General features: G+C 35.2%; 1 protein-coding gene across 2 annotated transcripts in view; it reads left to right on the top strand.

Moving 5' to 3' along the window:
* EDIL3 (EGF like repeats and discoidin domains 3) overlaps window positions 1-25464 on the top strand; it is a 409273-nt gene that overhangs the window by 238341 nt on the left and 145468 nt on the right. For both annotated transcript variants that reach the window (XM_036309338.1, XM_036309337.1), the window contains one exon: window positions 7519-7632. In XM_036309338.1, coding sequence (XP_036165231.1) covers window positions 7519-7632 — 114 coding nt within the window. The remainder of the gene's footprint in view (window positions 1-7518; window positions 7633-25464) is intronic.

Raw genomic sequence — 25464 nt, 5'->3', positions numbered from 1 at the left:
AATTCAGAAAAATAACCTTATAAATGATTTGTAACTCCAGGTAACTTTGAAGCATTTCCCCTAGCCTGCAAGACTCCTCCTCTAAAACTCAATATTCTCTAGCCTGCTAGGCTGACTTAGTTATTGATAACTGAGTTCCTTTGAGAAACTGTGCATTCATTCTCCTAGTAGAGCTTTTTTTCACTTTGCATTGTACATGATTATTTCCTTGTCCATTTACTGCAAGAGCATTGAGAAAAGCAAAGGACCATGACATATTAATCTTTACATTCTTAGCACCTAGCACATAAACTAAGGATGGATGGAAGATAGGATTTATACACAGAGGTTCTACTCAGTGTTTATCAACCCTGGTTATACTTAGAATCACCTGGACTATATAAACAATAGCACTGCCTTCATTCCATCCAAGTCCATTTGAATCAGAAGCTCTGGTGTGGGTCCCTTGCATTGTTGTTATGTGCCATTGAATCAGCTCCATCTCCTAGAATCCCTACCAATGAGTGATGTCCATAATTTCCTATCCTCAACAGCCTACTCAGCTCCTGAAAACTCATGCTTATGGGTTATTTTATAGAGTTAATACATCTCATATTTGGTCTTCCTCTTTTCCTGCTGCCTTCTATTTTTCTCAGCATTATTGCCTTCCCATGATGTGCCTGGAAGTAGGGAAGCTTTAGTTTTGTCATTTTTTCCTCCAGCAATATTTCAGACTGAATTTGTTTTAGGACCCATTTGTTTACCTTTCTGATAATTCAGGGTATCCATAGAGCTCTATTTCAACACCATATTTCAAGTGAATCTTTTTTTTTCGACCAGTCATTGGTATGGTTTTAAAGTTCTAACTTTTAAAAGGAGCTTTGTTTTAACTCCGTTTTCCTTAATAGAATCCCTTTAAAAGTAGTCTGGTATACCTGCCCCAATCAAGGGATTCACTGTACTTTTACAGTTAATGATTCCACAGGTCTCTAATATCCCCAGTTCTTTCTTACTAATGGACAAATACTTATTGCCGCTACTATACTGCATGCTCTTGAGGTAATGTCTTTTTAATGAAAATTTTCACCAGAGACATCAGTTCTTTTTGGCTTCTATTGTATGTTCTTCATATAGCTTCTACTTATAAAATGTTGAGGCCTTAAATATTTGAGTTAAAGCACTATATGATTGCCTCCTCTCCAACCCTTCTTCTATCTCCCCTGGTTTTAGCTTTATACATACCTTGGAAAAGCTATCTTGTCCTACTAGCCAAATATCTGGTTAAAGCAAATAAGGTCTTATAAGAGTAATTTTACATAGAAACATCCTAGAGAATTGGATTCTGTGTCTCAGCTCTTTGTCTCAAAAGATTTTTGCATCGAAATTGAGATATTACATGTTAGGATTATAGGATAGATTGGAAGAGAGTATATTCTCTGTTAGAAAGTTGTGATGGATAGATAGATACCTCTTGGATTTGTTTGGTTTTTGATGCTATTATTCTTGGTAAATAAAAGTTATCAGTAAATTATTATAAAAAGTTTGTTATGTTCTGATTAAAGAATGCAGAGTTTAATTTGTTACTTTAAAATGAATTACTAGTAATATAGCAGAATGCCAGGTCGAAAGGGAGTTCAAGCACACAATATTAAAAATAAATATACTGAACTGGTCCCAGAAATGACTGGGAAACCCGTAGATAATTCTGCATATGACATAATTAAATTCAGTATCTAAGTGGGTGAAAAAATTCCTAGAAATTCATCATAATTTGTTCAGCCTTAAGAGAGAAATTGAAAAACAATAGGCTTTAGATAAGAACAAAACTAAAAGGTCAAATTTTAAAAGGCAATCACTCACAGGAGGTCTGGAGAATATTTAATAGCTAATGGGGAGCCCAGGGAAGAGGTGTTGTTAAGGATCAAATATAGCAGGCTCTTGGAAAAGCTCTTGCTGGCTAATTAACAGTCAATAACAATATTGCAGGGAGGAAAGACAGCCCAAGGGAAAGGAATCAGGAAGTTGAGAAATTATTTCTTTGCAAAGGGAAAAAAAAAGGCTTTATCATGGTGTCCTTTTAATGTATAAAAGCGAGGTTGCTCAGCCTGAGAATCAGTTGTTCCTTCTTGATGCTCCTGGGACGCAGATGTACTTGGGGAAATAGGTTCATGTTTGAATTGAGTTGTCTTTATCTCCATTAACCAGAAGATTAGGTGGATTTCTGTCCCAAGAATGATTGGATGTCTTGGTCTAAATGTTCATCAGTGCTCAAAATATTCAAAGCCAATATCTATGAAATCCTTTTTTCAATTTATTTGAGTCTATATAGCCAGAACTTGGATTGCTGGATCATACGGTAGTTTTATTTTGGTTTGGGGGTATTGTTCATACTGTTTTATATAGAAATACTCAATAGACAAGATATGGAATGACCAACTGTCCATCAGTAGATAAATGGGTAAAGAATATGTCACACACACACACACACACACACACACACACACACACACACACACAGGAATATTGTTCAGCCATGAGAAAGAAGGAAATTCTGCCATTTGTCACAACTTGGATAGATTTTGGGGACATTATGTGAAGTGAAGTTAGAGAAAGACAAAGTGTGGTCTCACTTATATGTGGAATCTAAAAAGACAAACTCAGAGAAATAGAGAGTAGAGTGGTGGGTAGAGAAATGAGGAAATATTTGTCAGTGTACAAAATTCTAGTTGTCAGATTAGCGAGTTTGGGGGATCTAAAGTCCATTACGGTGATTATAGCTAATAATACTGTATTATATACCTGACTGTTTCTAGGAGCATCTATCTTAAATATCCTCACCACAAAAAAATAAATGGAAACTATCTGACCAATTATTTGTTAGCAAAAACTCAAGGCAAAGAGGGTAGACTATAAACACCTTTACAAATCTGAAGAAAATGGGCTGAGACCTAATGATAAAGACAGAGTCTAACTTATACATATACAAGTGAACAAATCTGTGTAGCAAGTTGACAACAGAGCAAAGGGCATGGAAATCCTCTTGGAGTACCTCTTTGGTTCAATGAAATTCATTCTGTTGTGACCATCTGTCTACTCTCTCATCTCTTCTGGTCTTTCTTTACCTTATTTTCTTCTTCCGTCCCTGCTCCTCTCCCCCACTCTCAAAGAAAAGGTGTATATGCATTTACATCTGGAAATCCAGATTTAGCTAGTTACTATGACTCTATGACTAGACTGCGCACAGTAATGTTTTATGTGTTGATAGAGAGAAATCAGGACTCAGCTGGTGTATTGATAAAGTACAATTTTCAGTTAGTTTTTTTTTAAAAAAAAACAATTTTCATTGGGCAATCATAGAAGCAAAGACCTCAAAAAATGATAGCTATTTTTATAATACATGAACTAGAAATATGGCCAAATATGGAAATTTCTATTTTATTTGGGAACTGCTGTGTCAAGTTTTTCTTAGTTATAAAAATAGTCTAGTATAGTCTAGTATATTTGTGCTAGATGTGAACTTTTTTCTGGAAATGATAATGCCTTAATCTGTGAAAAAGAGAAATATATGTGATTTATTACAAAGATGTTTAGTTTTCATTTCATTACATTATGTTCTGTGAACATTTATATCTAGTCTTTAATTAAACATGATTTATTCAAATTGAGATCTGTTTCCACTTAGATTGCTTGCAGTGTTAATCACAGTGCAAATAGCCTTTGCCACTGAAAGAATCCCTATATTATACTAATGTATAACCGCTTCTGTGTAATTTGCATCTGTTCTCTGAGCCTGTATGTTACCAAATATGTACATATGTAGAAATGTGTTACTTATCTTGCTACTATATTAAAGAACATAACTTACTTAATATGACATTTATGTTTTTATGAATTTAGATTTAAGATAGTTCTTTAAATTTAAAGAAAAATTGAAAAATGCCCAAATAATAAAAGGCCCCTTTTATCACAAGTTGAATATGACTATAAAGCATTTTCACTTCAGCTATGCAGTTCCAGTTTATCTTGCCTATGTTCACGTATGTAACTGTTTGTGTTTGTTTGCTTTCTTAGAATGAGATGTTCTTAATTATAACTTCCTTTGTGGGCCATTGTAGATCTGTCCTGAAGAATAGGCAGAAGGTTTAAAAATTGATTAGATTCATATTAACATGTGTAAATGCAATGTATTGTGTAAAGTCTTGGAAGATGCAAGGAAACTATGAACAAGAGTGCCTGCATATTCCTAATGTATGTGTTTTAACGCTTGATTGTTCTCATGTCATGCACTGTAAAAACTACCTCCTATTAACATATCAAAGTACCAGAAGCTGGGTTTTATTTTACTTATGATTCAACTCAATCTTAAAATGAGAAAATGCTTAGAGCCTCTTACTTGAGAATTAAAATATATCTTGTGCCCTGGTTAGTTGGTTGGAGCACTGTCCCATATACCAAAAGATTGTGGGTTCAATCCCCTGCCAAGGCACATACCTAGGTTGTGGGTTTGATCCCTGCTTCAGGTGTATGAGAGGCAACTGATCAATGTTTCTCCCTGACAACATCTCTCTCTCTCTCTTTCTATTTCTCTCTCTCTAAAAATAACGGGGAGAAAAACAACATATCCTTGGGTGAATATTAAAATATATATATATATATATATATATAGGGGTTTCCCCCCCAAAATGCACACACTTTGAATAATTATAAAGGCAGTGTTTATTAAAATACATTTTATGTTCAAAATTCAGTTATCAGCTGAATTTTGGGGGAAATTATATATATATATATATATATATATATATATATATACACACACACACACACACACACACACACACATACATACATACATACACTAGTAGCCTGGTGCACAAAATTCTGCACATTAAAAGGGAATTAATTAGAGAAAATATTTTAATATTGCTAATCATGTTCCCCCGCCTGGCACTGGGTGGGGAGGCAGCCTCACATCCCAGGCCGGCACAAGTCCCCACCCACTGATGCTGCAAGTCCCTGCCCACCCGCACCTGCCTCACACAAAGCCTCCTGCTGTTTGGTCATTACAGTGTCATGGCGTCATGGCCATTTGCATATTAGCCTTTTATTATTACGATATGTATATATATTCTATTAACATCAAATCTTGTGTAGGTCTCCATCCTCCTTCCTTTACTCATTTCTTAAGCCCATGACACATATGATTTACTAGGTCTTTCTAAAGCACAGGGTGCAGAGAGTACCCTCCATCTGTTCCCAGGTCTTCAATGCCACAAGATAAAAGCAGCTCCTTCAGCTAGCAGTCAGGGTCCTTCATAATCTGCTCCCTGTCTGCATCCTCAGATGTGGTCACCAGCACTCCTCTTCCATTCTCTGCTCCAGGCAGACTGGGCTATTCCCGTACCTGAACACGGCGTCACACCATGGACATTTCTCTTCAAAGTGGTGACTCATCCTGCTCAGAGATACACCATCATCTTCATCCTGCCCTTACTAATCCCAAGTAAAACTTTCAAGTCCAAAATGAAGTTATACTTCCTTTATGTGATCTTCAGATATCAATACTTAATTTCTCCTATATCAGTATATAAAAGAATCACATGTGTAATTTTAAAAATAAGTCAATGCACTCTTTAAGAGGTGAAAGTTTAATTTAGCCGTGAACATATTCTCATCTAAAACAAATTTTAGCACATATGATCAAGCAAAGATATATCAGGCATGTTCCAAAGTTGCCAAACATCATCTTACTTTACACTGAGCTTGCAAAAAAAAAAAAATAGATAGCACAGAGACTCTTGTGCACTTTCAAAATTTAATGAAAATAATTTGCATTAGTTTAATATAAAGACTAAGTGAAATGTTGATATGACTAAAAAGAGCTAACTATTATATCAGATAAGAAAACAAATGACTCCTTCCTTCTTTCCTTTCTTTCTTTATTTCTGGAGAGTTTTAGTGTTAAATGTCTAGAAGTCTATTGTGTTTTACTATAGCACACAGCTATTTTTCGAGACTATCAGATTCTGGTTTTATTTTATTATTTGATTATATAAAATACTTAAATTATTTTGAATCTTTCTGAACACAATCATGAATTGATTTTCCTCTTAAGCTGTAACAATCAACCAGAAACCAAAAAGGATGCTTTTTCAGAGTCAGTCATCACCTGCCTAAGGAAATTTAGACCAACATTTGTACAGTAAACTTATAATGAGAGGTGGGCAACTTTGCTTCCAGGAGGAAATACTATTTAGGAGAAAACGATAAAGCAAAGTGCAAATAGAGACTTTTCTAGTATTTTGCCCTTGTTTGGTCTTGAGGGGGTAATTTAATGATGGTATATACTGCCTTAAGTACTATGAAAACCCAGGACTTCACAAATACCTTTTGATACATTGTAGTGTATCAGAAGGCACAAAACACATCTGAAATTTAAAAAAAAACAAAAAAACAAAAAACACACCACATTTACATTGTCTGCACCACTATTTCTAATCTTTTGTTAGAACTATCAGGAAACATTTATGGGCAATAGTTGTCACCAGATAGTGTGTGGCATTTGCAGAAGTACAAAGAACAGTGCAAAGCAGGAGCTGAATCTGTAAAGTTCGCAGTCTGACTAGGTAAAAGGGTGAAAGGCGAGTGAATCGGCAATTTCTAAGTAACACCATTTAGGTAGGTAAGAAGGTTGGGGGAAAACAGAGCTGTGGGAAGAAAGGCAGAGAGGGAGTTCATCGGAGTGGATGACAGGAAGAGGAAGCAATGGAAGCAGTGTGTGTCCTTTGACTACTTCACTGTTCCCAAGGAGCCCAGCGTGGTGCTGTGCTTAGAAGGAATGATTGGTAAATATTAGTGACTGATATTTGACGGAATTAGTCATTATTACTTTTTCATTTAAAATCATACTCATTATTTCTGTTGTCCAAAATTAGCATGGAAATTAGTGTAATTTAAGTGTTTTATATTTCCAATGATTTTACATCAGGTATAATAATGGTATATCAAGGGGTAAGTCTCTTTAGTTATCCTAACTTTAGAAACCCTTGAATGAGATTAGGAAGTGATCATCATTTACATTTATTATACTTTGCATTTAATGAGCTTTAGCTTTTAACTCTAATTTGCTTCTCATCGCATTCATCAAAGGCAAACTATTTAGAAACTAAAACATCTCTGTCAGTTAGAATTTTAATGAATTAAGATGAAATGAGACAGTGTTAATTGGCAGTTGCTGCAGGGGAAGTTTCTAGATCTTGTAAGTGATACCAATTCATCCCTCTATCAGAGTTAATTTGTTTGATTTAATTCTAAGAATACACTGACTATTTCCATACACTATTCATATTTATATTTTTTACAGAAGAGTAGTTTAGTTCCGTTGGTCTTTCATTTAGATTCTCAATTCCACTTGAACTTGATTTAATTTGATTGTTAGTAAATTTAAGCAGCATTTGTATTGTTGACTCATGATTAATACACATAACTAATCATTTTTTTCACCAATCCCTTACTTCTTATGTTTTTTTCTGTTTTCCTCAGACATAAATGAATGTGAAGCTGAGCCTTGCAAAAATGGTGGAATATGTACAGACCTTGTTGCAAACTATTCCTGTGAGTGCCCAGGTGAATTCATGGGAAGAAATTGTCAATACAGTAAGTATTAATATATATGTATGTACAAAGTTTTATTTGCATAGCCTGCATTTGTTATAGGATCTGAGCTGACATCAATATAGCTTACTTCCAGAATTCATAATTTATTGAAGTGGCATATTTAATATTTGTTGTTTAAATGTTATAAAATTCCAGGATCGGTCTCAGTGCATGATGGGCACAAGAGTGGTCACCTTGTGGTCTGAAAGTAGGGCAACAGATCCTCAAACCCCAAGTGTATCTCTCTCATGAATACCATTTTGAGTGTGTGTATGACCTAAATTTTCACCACAGTTATCACTTTGGTTTAGACAATACATTCAGCACACTGTGGCCAGATAGCCTCTATCACAAATAAAAGGTAGAGATAAAGGAAGATTCATTGGAGTTGGACAATATAGTAGTAGGAATTTTACACACAATTTTTCTTCTTGGAAGCCTAAGCCAGTCTTGAGATTATGGATCAAATGTTAGAACAATAATTTACCTGAAGTGTTAACAAAGAAGCACAAAGCACCCCTTTATTCCCCCAAACAACCAAACAAAATACTAGGAAAAGATAATAACAGAGTTATAGTCTCATGGGGGGAGACCAGAATCGGGCACAAATATTTATTAATGAGAACAATAATGATACAGCTCAATAATTGTTGGATATATACATATATATACGCACACACTTCATAGTGCTACTGCTTTGATGTGTATACTATTAGATATCACAATACTATAGATATTCAGACGGCAAATGCAGATTGGAATTCAGATGCAGAAACTGGCACAAAGTCTATGTGGTTTGCCCAGGCTCTCACAGTTAGTGACAGAAACAGCACTAGAAAGAATCTAGAATTAGGTCTTGTGATCCCAAGTTCAGAATATTTTCCTCTAAATTGAGATATCTCTTCAAACGGAGTTGAACAAGATCCACACAAAAGCACACTACACCTCCTCTTTTATGCACACCCCTCCACACACTCATATATACTGCTGCTTTTTTAGCCATAGTAACAATTTCATTTCTCTCTTTCCTTCTCTTCCTCCCCTTTGACAATGGTAATTTATAAAATAAAAAAGGAAAATTATTTCAGAGTTTCATTGGGTTATGTATATAATAAAAATTATGATCTAGGGATGCTCATTACCCTAGTTCTAATTTGTTTTTTTTAAAAAATCTGAATATCAAAGAAATACCTTGGATTGGGAAAATTTTTTCTAAGTTTAAAATTATTGGAGAGAGACATTGAGCATGAGTTGATGAAGATGCTGCAGGCACAGACAGATGGAAAGAAAGGGCAGTCTGAGTAAGCAGGTTGATCATAGACAAATAGCCAACTATCCCTGTGACCTTCCTACTAAGCATGTAACTAGCCAGCCATTAGGTGAATTTAATTTCAACTGGTCCTTGGCCTACCCCAGGCACAGTCCTTGCACCCTTCTTTACTTTTATTCATGTGTCTTGAAGATGTCTGCCCAGACAGCACTGGAAGTTGTGCTAAAAAGCATCCCCCTAAGGCCGTGGTCGGCAAACTGCGGCTCGCGAGCCAAATGCGGCTCTTTGGCCCCTTGAGTGTGGCTCTTCCTAAGCCTTAGGAGTACCCTAATTAAGTTAACAACAATGTACAAGCCTATATAGTTTAAGTTTAAAAATTTTGGCCCTCAAAAGAAATTTCAATCGTTGTACTGATGATATTTGACTCTGTTGACTAATGAGTTTGCCGACCACTGCCCTAAGGGGTCTGAAAAGGAACACTTTATTAATAGGATGAGGAACAAAAATATATGGTAGTCGACTACTTGACTTTCATGCAGCAAAAACAGAGATCTGGTGGCAGAATGAAGGGCTTTCAGGTAGTACTGGAACTTTGACAGATCTTAAAACTCTGCCTGGATAAGAGAATGTCCAGGCTTGGCAAGGCCACCTCTGTCCCACAGGAGGCCTGGCAGGGGAGAAAGAAGAGGATGAGACCTTCGGAAGAAATGTTCAAGTGACATGTCATGAGAATCCTACCTAGGAAGTAGTGCCTCTCCAAGCTGGTCAAACCCTCACTATTTGAGTGACCTTAAGAAGTAGTGTCTGAGGTTGCAGACAACCTCCTGTCTTGGGAAAGGAGACCTAAGACTTGGAGTTATTTATATGGCCTTGCCTCCCCCCCTTTCCCTTCATACTGACCAGGGAACAACTAGACACCAAGTTGCTTGCTTGCATGTTGAAAATGAAAGGAGACCTGGATGTGAACTAGACATTGAAACTAATAGCTAAAGCCTGTCCATCCTCCCATCAGAGACTTTTGCTGAGGTCACCACATCTGAAAATACCCTTAAAGAAGAAAGAACCTGATTGATTCTGGAAGGATGTATTGAAATAGACTTTGATACGTGCCCCCAGTTTATGCCTAATGTATTTCAATCAGTTTTTGATATTGTGTTTAATGAAATTCCTTGATTTTCTTTGACTTGGTTTTATATTCATATAATATTTATATTTAAATGTAGACTTCTCTTTGAACATGAATGTGATAGTGAGGTACTCCCCTTAACCCATCATATGCTCTGATATCCTCCCACATCCTCTGTCATCTCTGTGCCCCAATAAAGACAACACTTATGGCACACCTGTAAGAATTATAATAAATTGGGATTCTTACACTCCTTGTATTGCCTGGGAGATGGCTCTGCCTTTTTCTGTGACTTCATAGAGTGTTAAAAATTGAGGGTAAGAAAGTGCATTCTGCCACAGTGATGATTTAGTTCTACATACTGAAAACTCAGAGCATTCACTCATGACAGTGCACATAGAAACACCTGCAGGTTATAGGCAGTGCCAGCTCTGAGCTGACCGAGGGTAGGATCTTCAGAGTCAACATGACATAGATTATAACCAATGTGCCAGCTTCCACTCTTTAGTGAGATTGATAAACATTTTTCTTGGCTTTGTATCATGTCCCATAGGAACACCATTGGGTTGGCTTCTGCCTGCAATAATGGTAGAGAAGCCATTTGTTCAGGCTGCTATTTCAGGAGGAAGAGGGAAGGGAGAAAGATAGAGACTAACTACTGGGTGGGTCAGAGCATGCCCATACAGAAATGCTATTATCATTGTGTTCAAATCCAAACTGCCTTTAGTCTATCCATGGGCTCTAACCGTGGGCTCCTGCACTCATATTTGCTTTACTTGACCTACTTCTTTCTTATTTCTACTGATGGATTAATTAAGTTCTGGTATATTTAAAGGTGAAATCATTCTCAGCACCCCCCCGCCCCCAAATTGTAAATAATGGCAGGTACCAAATTATAAATAATGGCAGGTATTGCAAAGCAATACAATTGACTTAAACACTGAAATATCTGTATAAAATAGTAAACAAAAAAACCAGAAATATTTACAATATGCATAGAAGGCAAATAATACTTATCCTTAATTTATTATTTCTCTCAGTTCAATAGAATTGAATACAACAGAAAAAAAACAAGAATGTGAATAGAACCTTCTCACAAAAAAGTAGTTTAATATTTATATTGTAGTTGTGCCTTTATTATTGTTTTTCTAAATATTCTGATTTTTTTTTTTAAAAAATAGACTTTAGTACTGTTATGAGCTGGAAATAAGAATAGTATTTTAAATGTCTGTTTAATGAGAGCCCTAGATATGCGACCTGGGCTGACCGTGCATCTCTCTGCTTCTACCTCTCACCATGTCTCTCTACCCCCTTTCATTACACAAGTGGAAACTGGAAGATGAATGGCAGAAACACATGGCAATATCGATCAACACAAAAGGGTGAAGTTCTAAAGAGGAGCAGAGGCCAGCTGGCAAACTTTAGACAGAATATGAAAAAGACAAAGGAGAGAGGAGGGAGGGGAATGAGAGCTGTTAAGCCAGGGCTCCGTGCTAGCTAACAACGAGGCTCCCTGGAAGCTCCAACACACACACACACACACACACACACACACACACACACCACGCATGCACACGCACACTCACTCCATAAGGAATTTGTCTTATGGGTAGAACATTGTAAGGCAAAGGAGGGAACAAACAGTTTTTTACAAACATAAAAGCTCCCACGAGGCAATATTACTTAAGTGAAGTCTAGGCTTCAAGTCTAGGCAGAAAGCCCTTCTGCCTGTGTTCCTTCCACAGTCTGTTCCTAGCTCAGCTCTCAGCGGGAACCTGTGAACCAGTCAGAGTGCATCACCTCTCAGCTCAGAATCTTCTACTGGCTCCTGACCTCAGACTGTGAAAATCACAATCCCGTTCCAAGGCCAGCAGGACCGGCCTGGACTTCCACCCTTCTCACTCACCTCTCTGACCCGTCTACTAGGACTCTGACTTTCTCATGCACTGCTCCTGCAGCTGGCAGGTTCAGGCACTCACCTGGCACATTCTTGCCCAGAGCATTTCCTTTTCTACTCCTTTTTTTCTAGAGTATTCGCTATGAATACTCCCATACTTCCTCCCGTTCTTGCACAACAGACACCTCTTCAATGAGGCTTTCCCTGACCTCTCCACTTCCTTACCAAACACCCCAAATCACACACTCAACTCCTTCTCTGCTGTAGTTTTTCTCCTTAGCATTAATCACTAACATATATTTTTACTTTTAAATATTGTTTGTTGACTAATTCTCCAGTGGAGTACGTGCTCTATGAGGGGAAGATTTTTGCTGTTCTAATCACAACTGCCTAGATAGAACTGGCAAATAATAAGTGCTCGACAGACATTTGCTAAATGAATGAATGAACCTAGCACTCCGAGTTCATTACGCACAGGGGAGGTATCTGACCCTTCAACCACTATCAAGTTCTTTTTTTGCCCGACTTTCTGTTTTTAAGTAGTATTATAAAGCTGCTTTTGCCAGTATAATAATATGTAATCTGGTATATTAGTTGGTACTCACCAAATAATATTGCAAGTTGAATTGTTTCCCTTTGACTTGATAGGACCTTTTATAATTCTATTTTTGCAATGGGATTATGCAGATGGATTTATAATAAGAGAGATAAACAGGGAACCTGTTTCTCTTTATATGCCAATTCCGCATGCAGACATTTTGATAAATGATCTTAGATCAGTTATTTATTTCTCATCCATATCAATTAATCAATAGACATGTGAATGCATGATGTTTATGTTGATTGCTACTTGAATAAATATATAAAAATCAATGTGATTTCTTTAGAGTAATGTAAATATTTAATTAATATAGCTATTCAGAACTTTATAAGAAATAAATTTATAATTTATATCTAGCCCTATCTGTTATTAACATGATGCTCAATTATGTGATAATATGATGTAAATCACCTATTAAACATTTTCAATAATAGTATAATTATATCAAATGTTAATAACAAATGTTTTCATACTTGGAAAATTATACCTATAATTTTACACTAATTATTTAATAAATATGTTTATAGGTTGGTGAAGGGAATAATATTATCATTTAAAGAATTTCAATGTAGGTTTCTAGATAACCTATCTTTTTTTTCTTAATATATTTTATTGATTTTTTACAGAGAGGAAGGGAGAGAGATAGAGAGAGTTAGAAACATCTATGAGAGAGAAACATCGATCAGCCGCCTCCTGCACTTCTCCTATTGGGAATGTGCCCCCAACCCAGGTACATGCCCTTGACCGGAATCGAACCTGGGACCTTTCAGTCCGCAGGCTGACGCTCTATCCACTGAGCCAAACCGGTTTCGGCATCCTATCTTTGACTTGAGCAGATTTCAGTTATTTTTTATGTTAGTATTTTTTATTTGTTATTTAGGATTTGATTACATTTGACTATGTTTTATTTTAATTAAAGTTACTTTTGATTGATATGTGAAAATCATTTTACTGTTCCCATAGTATTTATTACCCTATTCCAGCAATTCTTCTAATTAAAGTTTTAATTTATATTTTCTTGTTGCTTGTAAATGATACACACTCCAGTGTTCAGACAGCCCTTTTCATAAACAGCTTGCAAGGAAAATGATGATGAACTGGAATGGAAACCTATTCTCACAATAACAGATATGCTGTGCCATGTGCATTTAACAGAACATGGTGTTTAAGCTAGAGTACGTGCAGTGGAAATTGATAGCACTTTAGTTAACGCATCTAAAAATAACTGGGATTGTTTTCATTTATTGGACTATGTGGCCCACAGTAGATATCTACAGTTCCCTCCTGGGTGTTTAAATGTAACATGATTAAGTTTCAGAAATGGTACTCATATTCATTCCAGTGCTGCCGCTATTTGTGGAAATTAAGATAGTTACCAAGGGAACTCTTATAATGCAACATCCCCAAATTATTTTGCTGGAAAGTAGTAAGACTTGTATGATTTCAGAGGGTTTTAGTAAAAAAATGAAAACTAAAATCTTCAGCTCAGGATAAAGTGATGTTTCCAAATGTCAAAATTATCCAGGTTTTAAAAAATTTAATAAAGTAACCTAAATAATTCTACAACCCTTTCCTTTAAGAGTTCTATCTATAAAGTTATAAGAACAAAGGCAATAATTTATGTGAATATATTTTGAAAACTATAAATATTGTCCTATCTTCATTTTTGAGCAGCTGCAACTAGGCCTTCATTACAAATGAGCTAATAATTACAAATATATACAATATATGCTATATAAATGTCACTGTGCTCTTTCTTTTGATATCAGTGTTCACTGCCAAGTACATTTGTATAACAGCAGGCATAGTGAAAATTGATAAAATAAATTATGTGATGCGTATTTTTCTATGCTCAACAATTATTGCATTTGTAAAGACAAATTTGCAAATAACTATAAACACGCAACTATATCTTAATATTTTGCCACCAATTGTCATATGATAATGTTGATGTTAATTTAGACTTTTAACTTACCATGTGCCAAGCGCTCTCCAAAGTACTTTAGATATTAATTCATTTAATCCTCTCAACACTCTTTGTATGAGGTTTTATTTATCACTGACGCCATTTTACAGAGAAAACTCTGCCACCCAGCAGTGAAGTGATTTGCGTAGCCCACATGGCTAGTAAGCGGCAGAGCCTGGCCTGGCCCAGGCATTGCAGCTGCGTGATGACCCTGGCCCGTGCGGGTGAAAGGAACACTTGATTACACCGTGCGCTTTCAGAACACGTGCCCCGAGAGTAAGAGTTTCAAAAGAGCATAGGCTTTGCATCCATGTAGAACTGGGGTCAACTCTGGGCTTTTTCTCTTTGGAGCTATATGTGTGAACAAGTTAGTTGCTCTTTCTGAGCCTCGCATTTCTCATCTGAATATGGAATTAGTGATACCGTTTGTTTTACATTGATGGGCAGATTAAAATTAATACTACATATAAAGGAACTAGGAATATGCCTAGGCCAATAAATGTTGTAAATAAGCAAATAATTGCATAAATAAAAATGGACAAACATATATTTGAGTTATTTGAAAAGCCAATGTTAATGTATCTCACCTTTTATTTTGTTACACATTTGTACAATTTAAACATTTTTATTATAGACTCAACTTGCCTATCTATAGTGACTATGTACTTGAGAATACCTTGTGTAGAAGTCAGTTGTAATGATTTATAAGGGCATAACTTGAGGAAACCCTGTAATAATAATATAATTTTTAATAAAGAGATATTATTAGTCCAACCAAAACCATTATGGGAAATAGGAGTTGCTTTGGTTTTTGAGAAATATATCACAACCTACTTCTGAACCACAAAGACCTCATATTATTTTTTTTATCTATGTCTTTATGTTTGTAATTATCATAAGTTATCTCTGTTATTTGATCAAGTATTTTAATGAATGGTGAACAGAAACTAACCATGGAAAGACAATTATAGTATTTTCATTCTCTATATAGATGGTCAAAGATTATATATAGCTCTATACCATAAAGCACTGAATTCCTACTCTTCTACATTCAGGTATGACATAGTTATAAAAGCAAAAATATATTATGATATAAAATAGTTTTAAATATAAAATAAGTATTTATAAGGAAGTCAAAATTGGGATTACTTCCCAGATATATTTAATAGAAAAATTAGATAAGTCCAGTATGTGAATCTATTCAATTATGTGATCAAATAAAGTAGCCACAAATATTTGTTTTATTTTCTTAACATAATTATGTAGGGGGTTTTGAGAACATGTCTGAATGAATAAATTCATTCACCAAATTACATCAAAGAGTAGCCACCCTCTACAGCTGGGGCAACATTGGTAATTAAAATAAATTCAGTTCCTGCTTTCATGGAGTTTATAGAGTGTGGGAGAGAAAAACAAGAATTGCCTAAAATCAAAGTATAAAACATGGCGAGTGCCATGCATGAAAAGAAGAAAGCTGGGGTAGGGGTGCTTCTTCTGTTTGGGGGATTTAAGGAAGTGACAGTCATGCTAAGAGCAGAAGAATAGATAGTAGGTACAAAACAAAAATCAAACAAAAAACACAGAAACCATGGTGGAGATGAGGATTTTCGGAGAAGGACAATATGCTCAAGGATAAACAGAGCCTTTGTCCATAGAATCTTAGTATTTAGTGGATGATTTGATTATTGTATAACCATAATGTGATGAGGTTTTTAGGATAATCATTTATTTACCTTTTAGGCCTTGCCAATGTCGGGTCAAGTTCAGTCAATGGACTATGTATAGTGATGGGTGTTACTAGACTAATTGTGGCAATTGTTTCACAATAAAGGCAAATATATTAAAAAAGACCACTTGATGGCAAGGAGTATTTATATATTAAAAATACACCTTATAAACTCCCTTGATCTGCAACCACAGCCACTTTTAAAATACCAAAATACACTCTAACTTTTGTAGATGTATCAAGAAATCCAAGAAAAATAATCATTAACTCTAATCTTATTTTCATTTGAGATAAAACATATCTGCTTTGTTGTACAAATTTGAAATGGCATGCCTTCACAATAATTTTTGTCTTTGAAAGCATTGCCTAACTTAACTGTGAGATTACTTTTCTTACACACATAAAATAAGAATTAATCTCTAACACCAATAGGACAGGGGGACAGCTTACCTCAGGCTGTCACCTTTTGTGAACATAAAATAAGTAGACTATGAATTGATGAAAATTTTATATTCAGGATTGATTGTATATAATGTTAAATCCAAGGTTCATAATATTTAGAATCTGCCCACAAATATACACAGATATAAATGGATATAACCATAATTATAAATATTTGAGAATAGATCTGATTATAACAATTTTCCACTTCTTTTTAAAGATATAATAAGTTTATCAAAGCAAATAAACAGAATACTTAGCAACTTTATCAATAGCCTTCAAGGGAGAAAATGATTTCAGCATTACAGCAGAATGAGGTCTTTGCAACAATAAACGCAAAAAAATTTGACTCAGTGACAAAACCAAATTGGATTTTCTGTATCTGACTCAGAAGATCCATCTTCAATCAGATGCCTCTGGGTATATTTTTCCAAATGTTGCCCAGCACTTTTGTACAGACATATTACACTTTAAAAGTTCACCCACCATACCTTAAAGTGATAACCTAATAAATGAAAGACAGGGAAAAAAATCAGCAAAATGCTCAAATAGACCCCCTAGGACTTGCTAAATGCCTCTAACAAATTGAATCAGATTCTCATTACCTGACAGTTTGGTATTTGATTGCAAATAATTACTGAAACATCCAGTAAAACCTTCTTGATTTCCAAATTATTCATTCCCATTATGTGTTAAACTGCAAATGTTCAGGGATTAAAATTTAGTCTTGCATTTATTCTCAAACTCTACTACATATTTCCTATTTCAAAGACAAAGAAAGATGAAGCAGGCAGAGAGAAGGAGAGTTTGGGAACAGGACAGGACAACTTGATATCACCCTCATAAAATTTAGATTTGTAGTGCATGATTGAAAAAATATCCCTCACCCTTTAAAAATGGGGATGAGATAACCCAAATAAAATATGTATAATATAGAAAAACAAAAATTTCTCTTTAAGGAAACTACTAGGAAAGAAGTCACCCTAAGACTTTACAGGTATATTGGGAACATGGTTAAAATATATTCTCTGGGTCAGTAATTAATTATGTGCACATGTTTACATATCATTTTGGGGTGTTTAGGTGAACTTTTTGTTCTGAATATGGAGCGAGGCTGAAAATCCTTATTTCCTAATGTGGACACTATAGGCACAAACCACAGTGGTTTCTGCCTTTATCTCATCCACTGCACAGCAGAGATAAATGCTTTTCTCAAATGCAAGAGAGGAAGGAATATAAATGGTTTCTGATCCTTTGGTAAATGTGCACAATTTTTTATGATTTCCTGAAAGCCCAAGGATTTCAAATAGTTGCAATAAAATTTTACTGGCCACCCTGGAGATAAGTTGGGCAGTGCCCCTTGCTGCAGTTTTCAATCTGCGCAACCGACTTGGAAGTGATAGCTTCCAGCTGCATGCGAGACAGAGAGCCATGTGCATGGATAGGGTTTCATCTTCAGAGCAATCTTCTCCCACCGAAGGACAGGGTCACAACAAAGTTCCTTCCTGCGTGGGCACATTGAATTGTATGTGCATTTGGCACGTGCTGCTAAGATAGTACAGCTAGTACAGCAAAGCACCGGCAGTAAGAGATTTAGATTTAGGGATCAGATGAGAATGGTGAAGTGGTAAGGTTGAATGTTAGTGCCAAGGGAGAGAGTAAAAAGAGTAAAGAGCACAAGAATGTGAAAGATAGAATTTAAGGCAAGTAAAGAAATTCTGTCTGCAAAGATACAAACAACAACAACAACAAAACCCCCCAAACAACAACAAAAAACTAAAAGGGTAATCAGAGAAATCGAGAATAAAGACTTAAAGCAAGGGGAAAAATGTTTCCAAAACAGAAGCTGGCCAAGGAAATGGATACCCGAAGAATACTTTTGAAACTTGGAGTCTCAAATCGTTGAGACTAAATAATTGCAGTGGGTGGTAGAAGAGATACCAGATTGCAACCATTTCAGACAGAGCAGGTTCTGAGGAGGAAATCACAGACGGCCGCTCCTCTCAGGTTACGGAGCACTCGACTTTGAGTGTATCTTAAACCCCAAAGAGCCATTAAAATGGCCAAGGACCTAAAAATAAATTTCATAATAGTTACCTTAATAGCTTTATCTGGTCAATAATACACATTCTTTTTAGAGCTCCAAAGGGAATGGACACATAAAGTGCCCAACTTAAAAATAAATTGAACCTGAGGAATATGATTCTATAAAAAGAAGTCGAACGAGAGCAAAGTCAGTAAATCCGATACTAAAATTCAAGGAAAACAGGAGCAGGGACAGAAAATAAACTATTCTGACAAGAGAAGTGGATGGAACTATAGTTATATAAGGAAGCCTATAAATACCCAGCACTATTATCTAACTACAAAACACCCAGAATTGTAACTGCAGCGCTTAGCTCCAGGAAACCCAAGGACATCTGTGGTGGTGTCTTCAAAATGAAATTCACTTTATGTTCTCTCTGGTACTCTCTCCAGCAAGCACACAATTTTTTAACCATCCATAAAATGACTATTTGGCATATAAATATCACCACATATCCACTCAGCAGTAACTTAATTGTGCCATTTTCTTTCCCATTAGAATTATTTCTGTACTCTACCATTGTTAACAGAACATGAGCACTTTGCAACAGGGATTAATATAACAACTTTCTCAGTCCCACCCTTTAAATTCTTAACATAAAATTTTAACCTAAGGTACAGGACCTCAAGGGATGGGTGGAGAGAAATCAAGGAGTCTGTATCCTTTGATGAAAAAAATCATATGCTTATTTTTACTAATGGCTACCTAAAAATTAGAATTACGAAGGTGGACAAAAGTGAATCATAGTATTATCAGTACCAATGGCTGTCAGTAATAGAAACCAAAGATATTTTCATATCACATTATACATATCTGAAAATATAATTTACATTTTTCAATAATGTGAAACTGTAGTAGAACTGCCACTAACTCTATTGTTTAATATGTTAATAGAGGACACATATTACTATATCATACATTTTAAAGTATTTTGATAATTATGTCTTGCTTCTGTTAAAAGGGCCTCTAAGCTTCATCAGACTGATAAAAGGATCCAAAGCATAGAAAAGGTTCAGAAACCGGAGTTAATAGCTTATTGGTTTCAAAGGATATTTTTTTTCCTTCTGTATAATATGGATGAAGCTTTGGAAATTAAAGGTATAAATGAGCCATTCTCACTGAATGTCAGTTCCTGGCCTTTCTGCTGAATATTGCTCTCTAGCTCCATGTGTAAAAAATATAAGTATCATTGCAGATGATGCTCTTAAGCTACATTTTTTTTTTGTCATGGGTTTGCAGAGGAGTATTAGCAGGGTTGTGTTTATGAACCCATTACTGCTTCCCACCAACAGTATAGGTTTAGAAAGTTTGTAACCATACAGTGAGGTGACATAGTCTAAGTTACCAGTGGACACTAACCTGTATTTAAAGACCAGGGAAGGTAATTGTACCATTGTTAATAGTTTTAAGTTCAACACAACATGAGCACTTTCCGTTATTCATTTTTTTAGTCTTGTAATAATCCCTCAAATGTTTGTTTCTTGTATTACCTAAAAGAAGGAGTTTTGTCATTCTGGTTTACTGTACCAGATGTAGGGTTGCTTAATTGTAGTGCATTTGGTTATACCAGGAATATGGGAATAAGAAATTGTTAAAGTGAACAAAAGCACCCTTAAGAGAAAAATAAACATAAATCATAAATCATAAATCATAAATCATTTCTAAAATACCTGCCTTTTATTTGAACATATTAATGTCTCTGAAAGTGTGAGGCATCTTAAATTCCTAAAATGATTCCACAATGGTACACAGTAATGGGACCTTTGTCTAACTGAAACCTATTAACAATGACTCAGACATTTACATAACATGGCCATTCCAAAAATTGTACTACCAGCAGGCATTTATATCTAGGCTAAGCCATTCAAGTAATTATTTTTAAATATATAGAATAAAAATACAGATTAATGCTAAAGCAAGTGGTGCATAAATTCAGGTTGTCCAGTTGTATTTTCCTTAGGGGTTACGAATACTTTACCATTATTTAAGTCAGGCCAGATCTGTAGAAGCCCATGTGTTTACCCAGAGATTATCATACACAAATGTGGACATGTGTTAGAATAGTTGAAAACTACACACACACACACACACACACACACACACACACACACCCCTACCTACCTTATTTTAAAAGGAGCTCAGTTATCTTAGGCACAGTCATCTATCAAGTAGTTCTTAGTGAGCATCTCGATGCCACTTAGCAACAGGTGACAGCATCTCTAATTGTCCACTTAGAAAACTCTTGCCATTTCACGGGCTTTGAAAGACCCTTTGTTTTTTTAAAACATTTTCCTTAGTACAAAAGTAATATATATCTAAAAACGAACATTTAGAAAACACAAAATTAATGTTTTAATTTCTTTTTCTTTAAATGGAGTTTAACTCCACCACATGTAGCATACTACCAAAGGCTATGCTTATAACATTTATTTCTTGTTACTTTATTCTTTCTAGAGTCTGTCCTCTGTGTGTCTAGTTGTCCAATACAATTTCAGATCTAAAGTGTTTTTTAAGAATAGACATTCTCTTCAATGTATTTTTTCCTTGTAAAAATCTATTTTTTCCTTCTCTGTAATACCTAAAATATCTGCTTAGACAAATTGGACATTTGACAACCCTGGGCATTTGAATGGCCAAGATTTACTTGAGTTTAGTAAGAATTATTTAGAGAGAGAGGAGAGAGAGAGAGAGAGAGAGAGAGAGAGAGAGAGAGAGAGAGAGAGAGAGAGAAGCTGGGAGGTGTGTCTCTTCATCAATTTGATTAACATAAAACAATGGAAAGCAGATTATCATTTATTTAAACATTATGAACAGACCACTATCTACATTTAATTCAATTTTAAACTGAATTATTTAAAAATAAAAATATCAGAAAGATTTAATAGGGTTGGTCTTACACTTAACAGCATAGAAATAAAAAGGAGTTACTGATTTACATTCTAGTCACAGTTTTTCTATTCCCAACAATATAATGGTACTTCCAGTTTTGAAACAACAGGAGCTAACAAAACAAGTAAATTGTCTGCAAGGCTACTTTAATTACTAGTAGAATGGATTTTTTTTTTCAGTATTCCACCTTTACCAGAGAATATTAAAATAAGTTAAAACTTGCAAATATCATGTTTGAGTTAATAACTCATGTTATTAATTAGTCATGCTTATGAGAAATGGGAGTTAAAACTAAATTTTAAAGTGATTGCAAGGTATGTAGAGTCAACATAATCAATACATTTATTTATGTTTACTTTTTAATCTGTTAGCACAGGCGATTATCTTGAATCTACATTAATGTGAATTTGATAGAAAAGAGAAGTATACTGGGGAAATCCAAGTTCATGTGCATGAATGCTTAATTTGTGTTTGCATATTTGTTTAAGGATTACTGTGCACCTATAGTACAATGATATTGGAAACAAATTTAACAGCAACTACAGAAACAATCCTGGGTTAGATACAAAGTTCTTGATAAATTAATAATAAACATTTGGGAAATTATCCATAAACTCTTTACCTTTGTATTCTAAATTAAATAAATGTGACACGTACCCAGATGCTAATTTTATGTTGGAAAATGTTAACACTGAAAACTAGTGCTTCCACACTTTATGCTGAAGCATTTTGTTAAACTGAGAAGGATGGCCTGTGCCTAGTGGGCATTTTTAAAAGTGAAAATTTGAAACCAGTTCTTATTTTGTAGAGAGAAAATAAACAGCCAAATAGAGAAAAATTAAAGCTGTAGAAATAATTGAGGAAGGCCACTCACCACAGTACTTTTCTATAGGCCTCTAGTTATAAAATGATGCTAACTTGAAATTAGTTTCTGCTAAGCTACTACCAGCTGATCATCATTTTGAACCTGAAAAGACTAAGAACTGAAATATTTGTTATGCCTCTGCCTTGCAAAGAGAAGTTCAAAATATATTTGTTAAATGTTGAATGAATAACAGTTGGTGTTATTTTCTTAATTCAATTCACAAGCTGTGGCAGAAACACCATGAAGATGAGCACAACCTGACTCACGTTACTACTCATATCTTTATAAACATGGTGACCAAATGCACTTCTTGTCATTGTTCACTGGTTCCCCACCCTGCTTAAGTCATACACAGCAAACAGAATGCCCCCAACGTATTATAGTACAAATATTTATCAGGGCGTTTTGGTAATAGATATATCTAGGCCAAATCCTGGCTCTGTGTCTTTAGGGAAATTACTTAACCTCTCTGAGTCTCAGGTGCTTCAATTATAAGTGGAAATAAACCTACTATTGTAGGAGTTATTTTGAGGCTGAAATGCCTGACATATTTTCTTTGTAATATGTGCAGTCTTTAATTTTATTCTTCAAGAATGTCTGTGAGAGAAAAGAAGATTCATACCTTCAGAGCAGAGAAGTTTCTTTATTTTGTTTTCTGTATATGACACTTCCTAAGACACCAGTATTATGCACGGTTTTCTTATATCTCAAAATCAGATCAGGAAAAGAGTCAGCTAGGAGCTAAGTGGCATTTCATGATTTTTCCTTCCAATACATCCCCTTTATGTCCTTGGAAATCTCAAAGAGTGAATATCAGTATTTTTCTCACATTGATTGGAAAAATAAGTCATGATGAAACAGAAAAGCTATGCTGAAGATATGGGAAGCAGGTATTATTCAATTTGGGTGGAAATGGTTTGTTACTTTACTCTCAGTTATAGACTTGAGGAAATGAGATTTCTTTGATTATTGCAATGAAATTGCCGCCAGCTAAAACTTCATCTCCATCTAACCTAAAGATAGGATTACTCAGATATTAAATTGGGAAAGAAACTTGATTATAAAGGCGCTTCTCAGAGTTGTAATCTGGTTTTATCAAAGAGTTAAGATGAGACTTTTCCATAGGAGATCCCTATTTTGTGCCACAATGAGGAAAAGTGCCTGCCAGAGACAGACCAATTTTAAAAACAGATTATTTAATTAGTGATTTTTATTTCCAGTGAGTCTGAAATATACTGTAGTTTATATTTCCCCCAGGCAGAGATTTATCTGACAATCTGAATGCTTTGGTGACAGAAATACCTGATGATGAATATGATAATAAGGACCTGCCAAGTGAATGACATTTTGAATCATTTTCAGGAACTTTTCATGATTAATAATTGCACTTATGTTTGTATTTTAATTTTTATTAAATAATATTTCACATAGAAAAGGGGAGTAGAATATCTACTTCCTGAATAAGAAGGGAGTGCGTGTAAAACCTGGCTGAGCATGTGTTTACTCCGTGGGTCTCCGGGTAGTCACCGTGGAAATAAATTTCCCACATCCATGACTTTTAACGTTTGCTTTATAGTAAACAACAATGATGACAACAACAAAAGAGCTACCTCTCACTAAGTGCATATTTATTGTCATATTGTTTACCATGTGTGTACCATCTATTGTTTCTGACCTATGCAGAAAACTTACGGTGGATATTACTCACCCTGTAAACATATGATTAACTCATGGTTTTCATACTTTGCTATACATGAGCATCACCCATATTCTTTTTTAAAAAATGAACATATCTGGTACAGCATTTTCCTTCATGGCCTTAGCAGAATTACAATGAAAACAGTGTTGATGAACTGATATAATAGAAAATTTACCAAGACTGAATAAGTCACTTTATATACACTGAGTGGCCAGATTATTATGACCACCTGACGTTTGCAGGCAAATTAGCTATAATTTCACACTGAAGTTGCTAGAGGGCCAGATCATTATAAATAGCACAACATACCTAAGTATCGTTGCTGATGAACTTCATCCTATCATGTTAATGGCGCATCCCAATGGAGATGGCTGCTTCCAACAAGACAATGTGCCATGCTCGTATTGTGCAGGAGTGGTTTCAAGAACATGAGGGAGACTTTACCTTGCTTAGGTGGCCCCCCCAATCACCAGATCTCAATCCAATTGAGCATTTGTGGGATGAAGTTAAAAGAGCCATCAGGCAGCTGGTTCCACAACCATCAAATCTCACAGAACTGGACAGTGCTATTCATCAGGCATGGTGTCAGGTTCCTCGCATCACCTTTCAACATCTTGTGGAGTCAATGCCAAGACAAATCGTTGCAGTATTGAAGGCAAAAGGTGGCCCAACGAAGTACCGATGGGGTGGTCATAATAATCTGGCCAGTCATAATAATCTGGCCATTCAGTGTACATCAGCAACCCCCGGTCATGTACATTTATTGTTACTTTAATTATTTCCCAAATAAATACTTATATTTGTAAATTTTATACTCTACTCATACTGTGAACCTGTAAATCTATTAATATAAAGCAATTTTTTCTAATTATTTTTTTGCCTATGCAGTTTTTTAGCGGAGCAGCTAACTTTTAAAAGTACTAAGCCACCCATGATATATTATCACAACACCTGGGCTGAACAATTTATTGTTCACACAGTCATTTCTTTTTTATGTAGTTAAAGAGGATTTGGGCAATTGAATAAAAATTTATAATTAATGAAATATTGTCTTACTAATGCCAGGTAAAATTTATATCCTTGGTTCTCTCTATTTTTAGTATAATTCCTATATACTAAAAATAACAGCTGCATGATGCTGTATCCTAATGATTATCAAGTTATAAAATAACTGATTTTACTATTTTTTGAAACATTTGACTAAAGTGAAGAATTCCTAAGAAAATCAAGTCACTATTCTCCTTATTTGTACAGGAATTTTTATAA

The sequence above is a fragment of the Myotis myotis genome, unplaced genomic scaffold, assembly GCF_014108235.1.
Source record: "Myotis myotis isolate mMyoMyo1 unplaced genomic scaffold, mMyoMyo1.p scaffold_m19_p_5, whole genome shotgun sequence".
Lineage (NCBI taxonomy): Eukaryota > Metazoa > Chordata > Mammalia > Chiroptera > Vespertilionidae > Myotis > Myotis myotis.
This window is presented reverse-complemented; position numbering and strand designations above follow the sequence as displayed.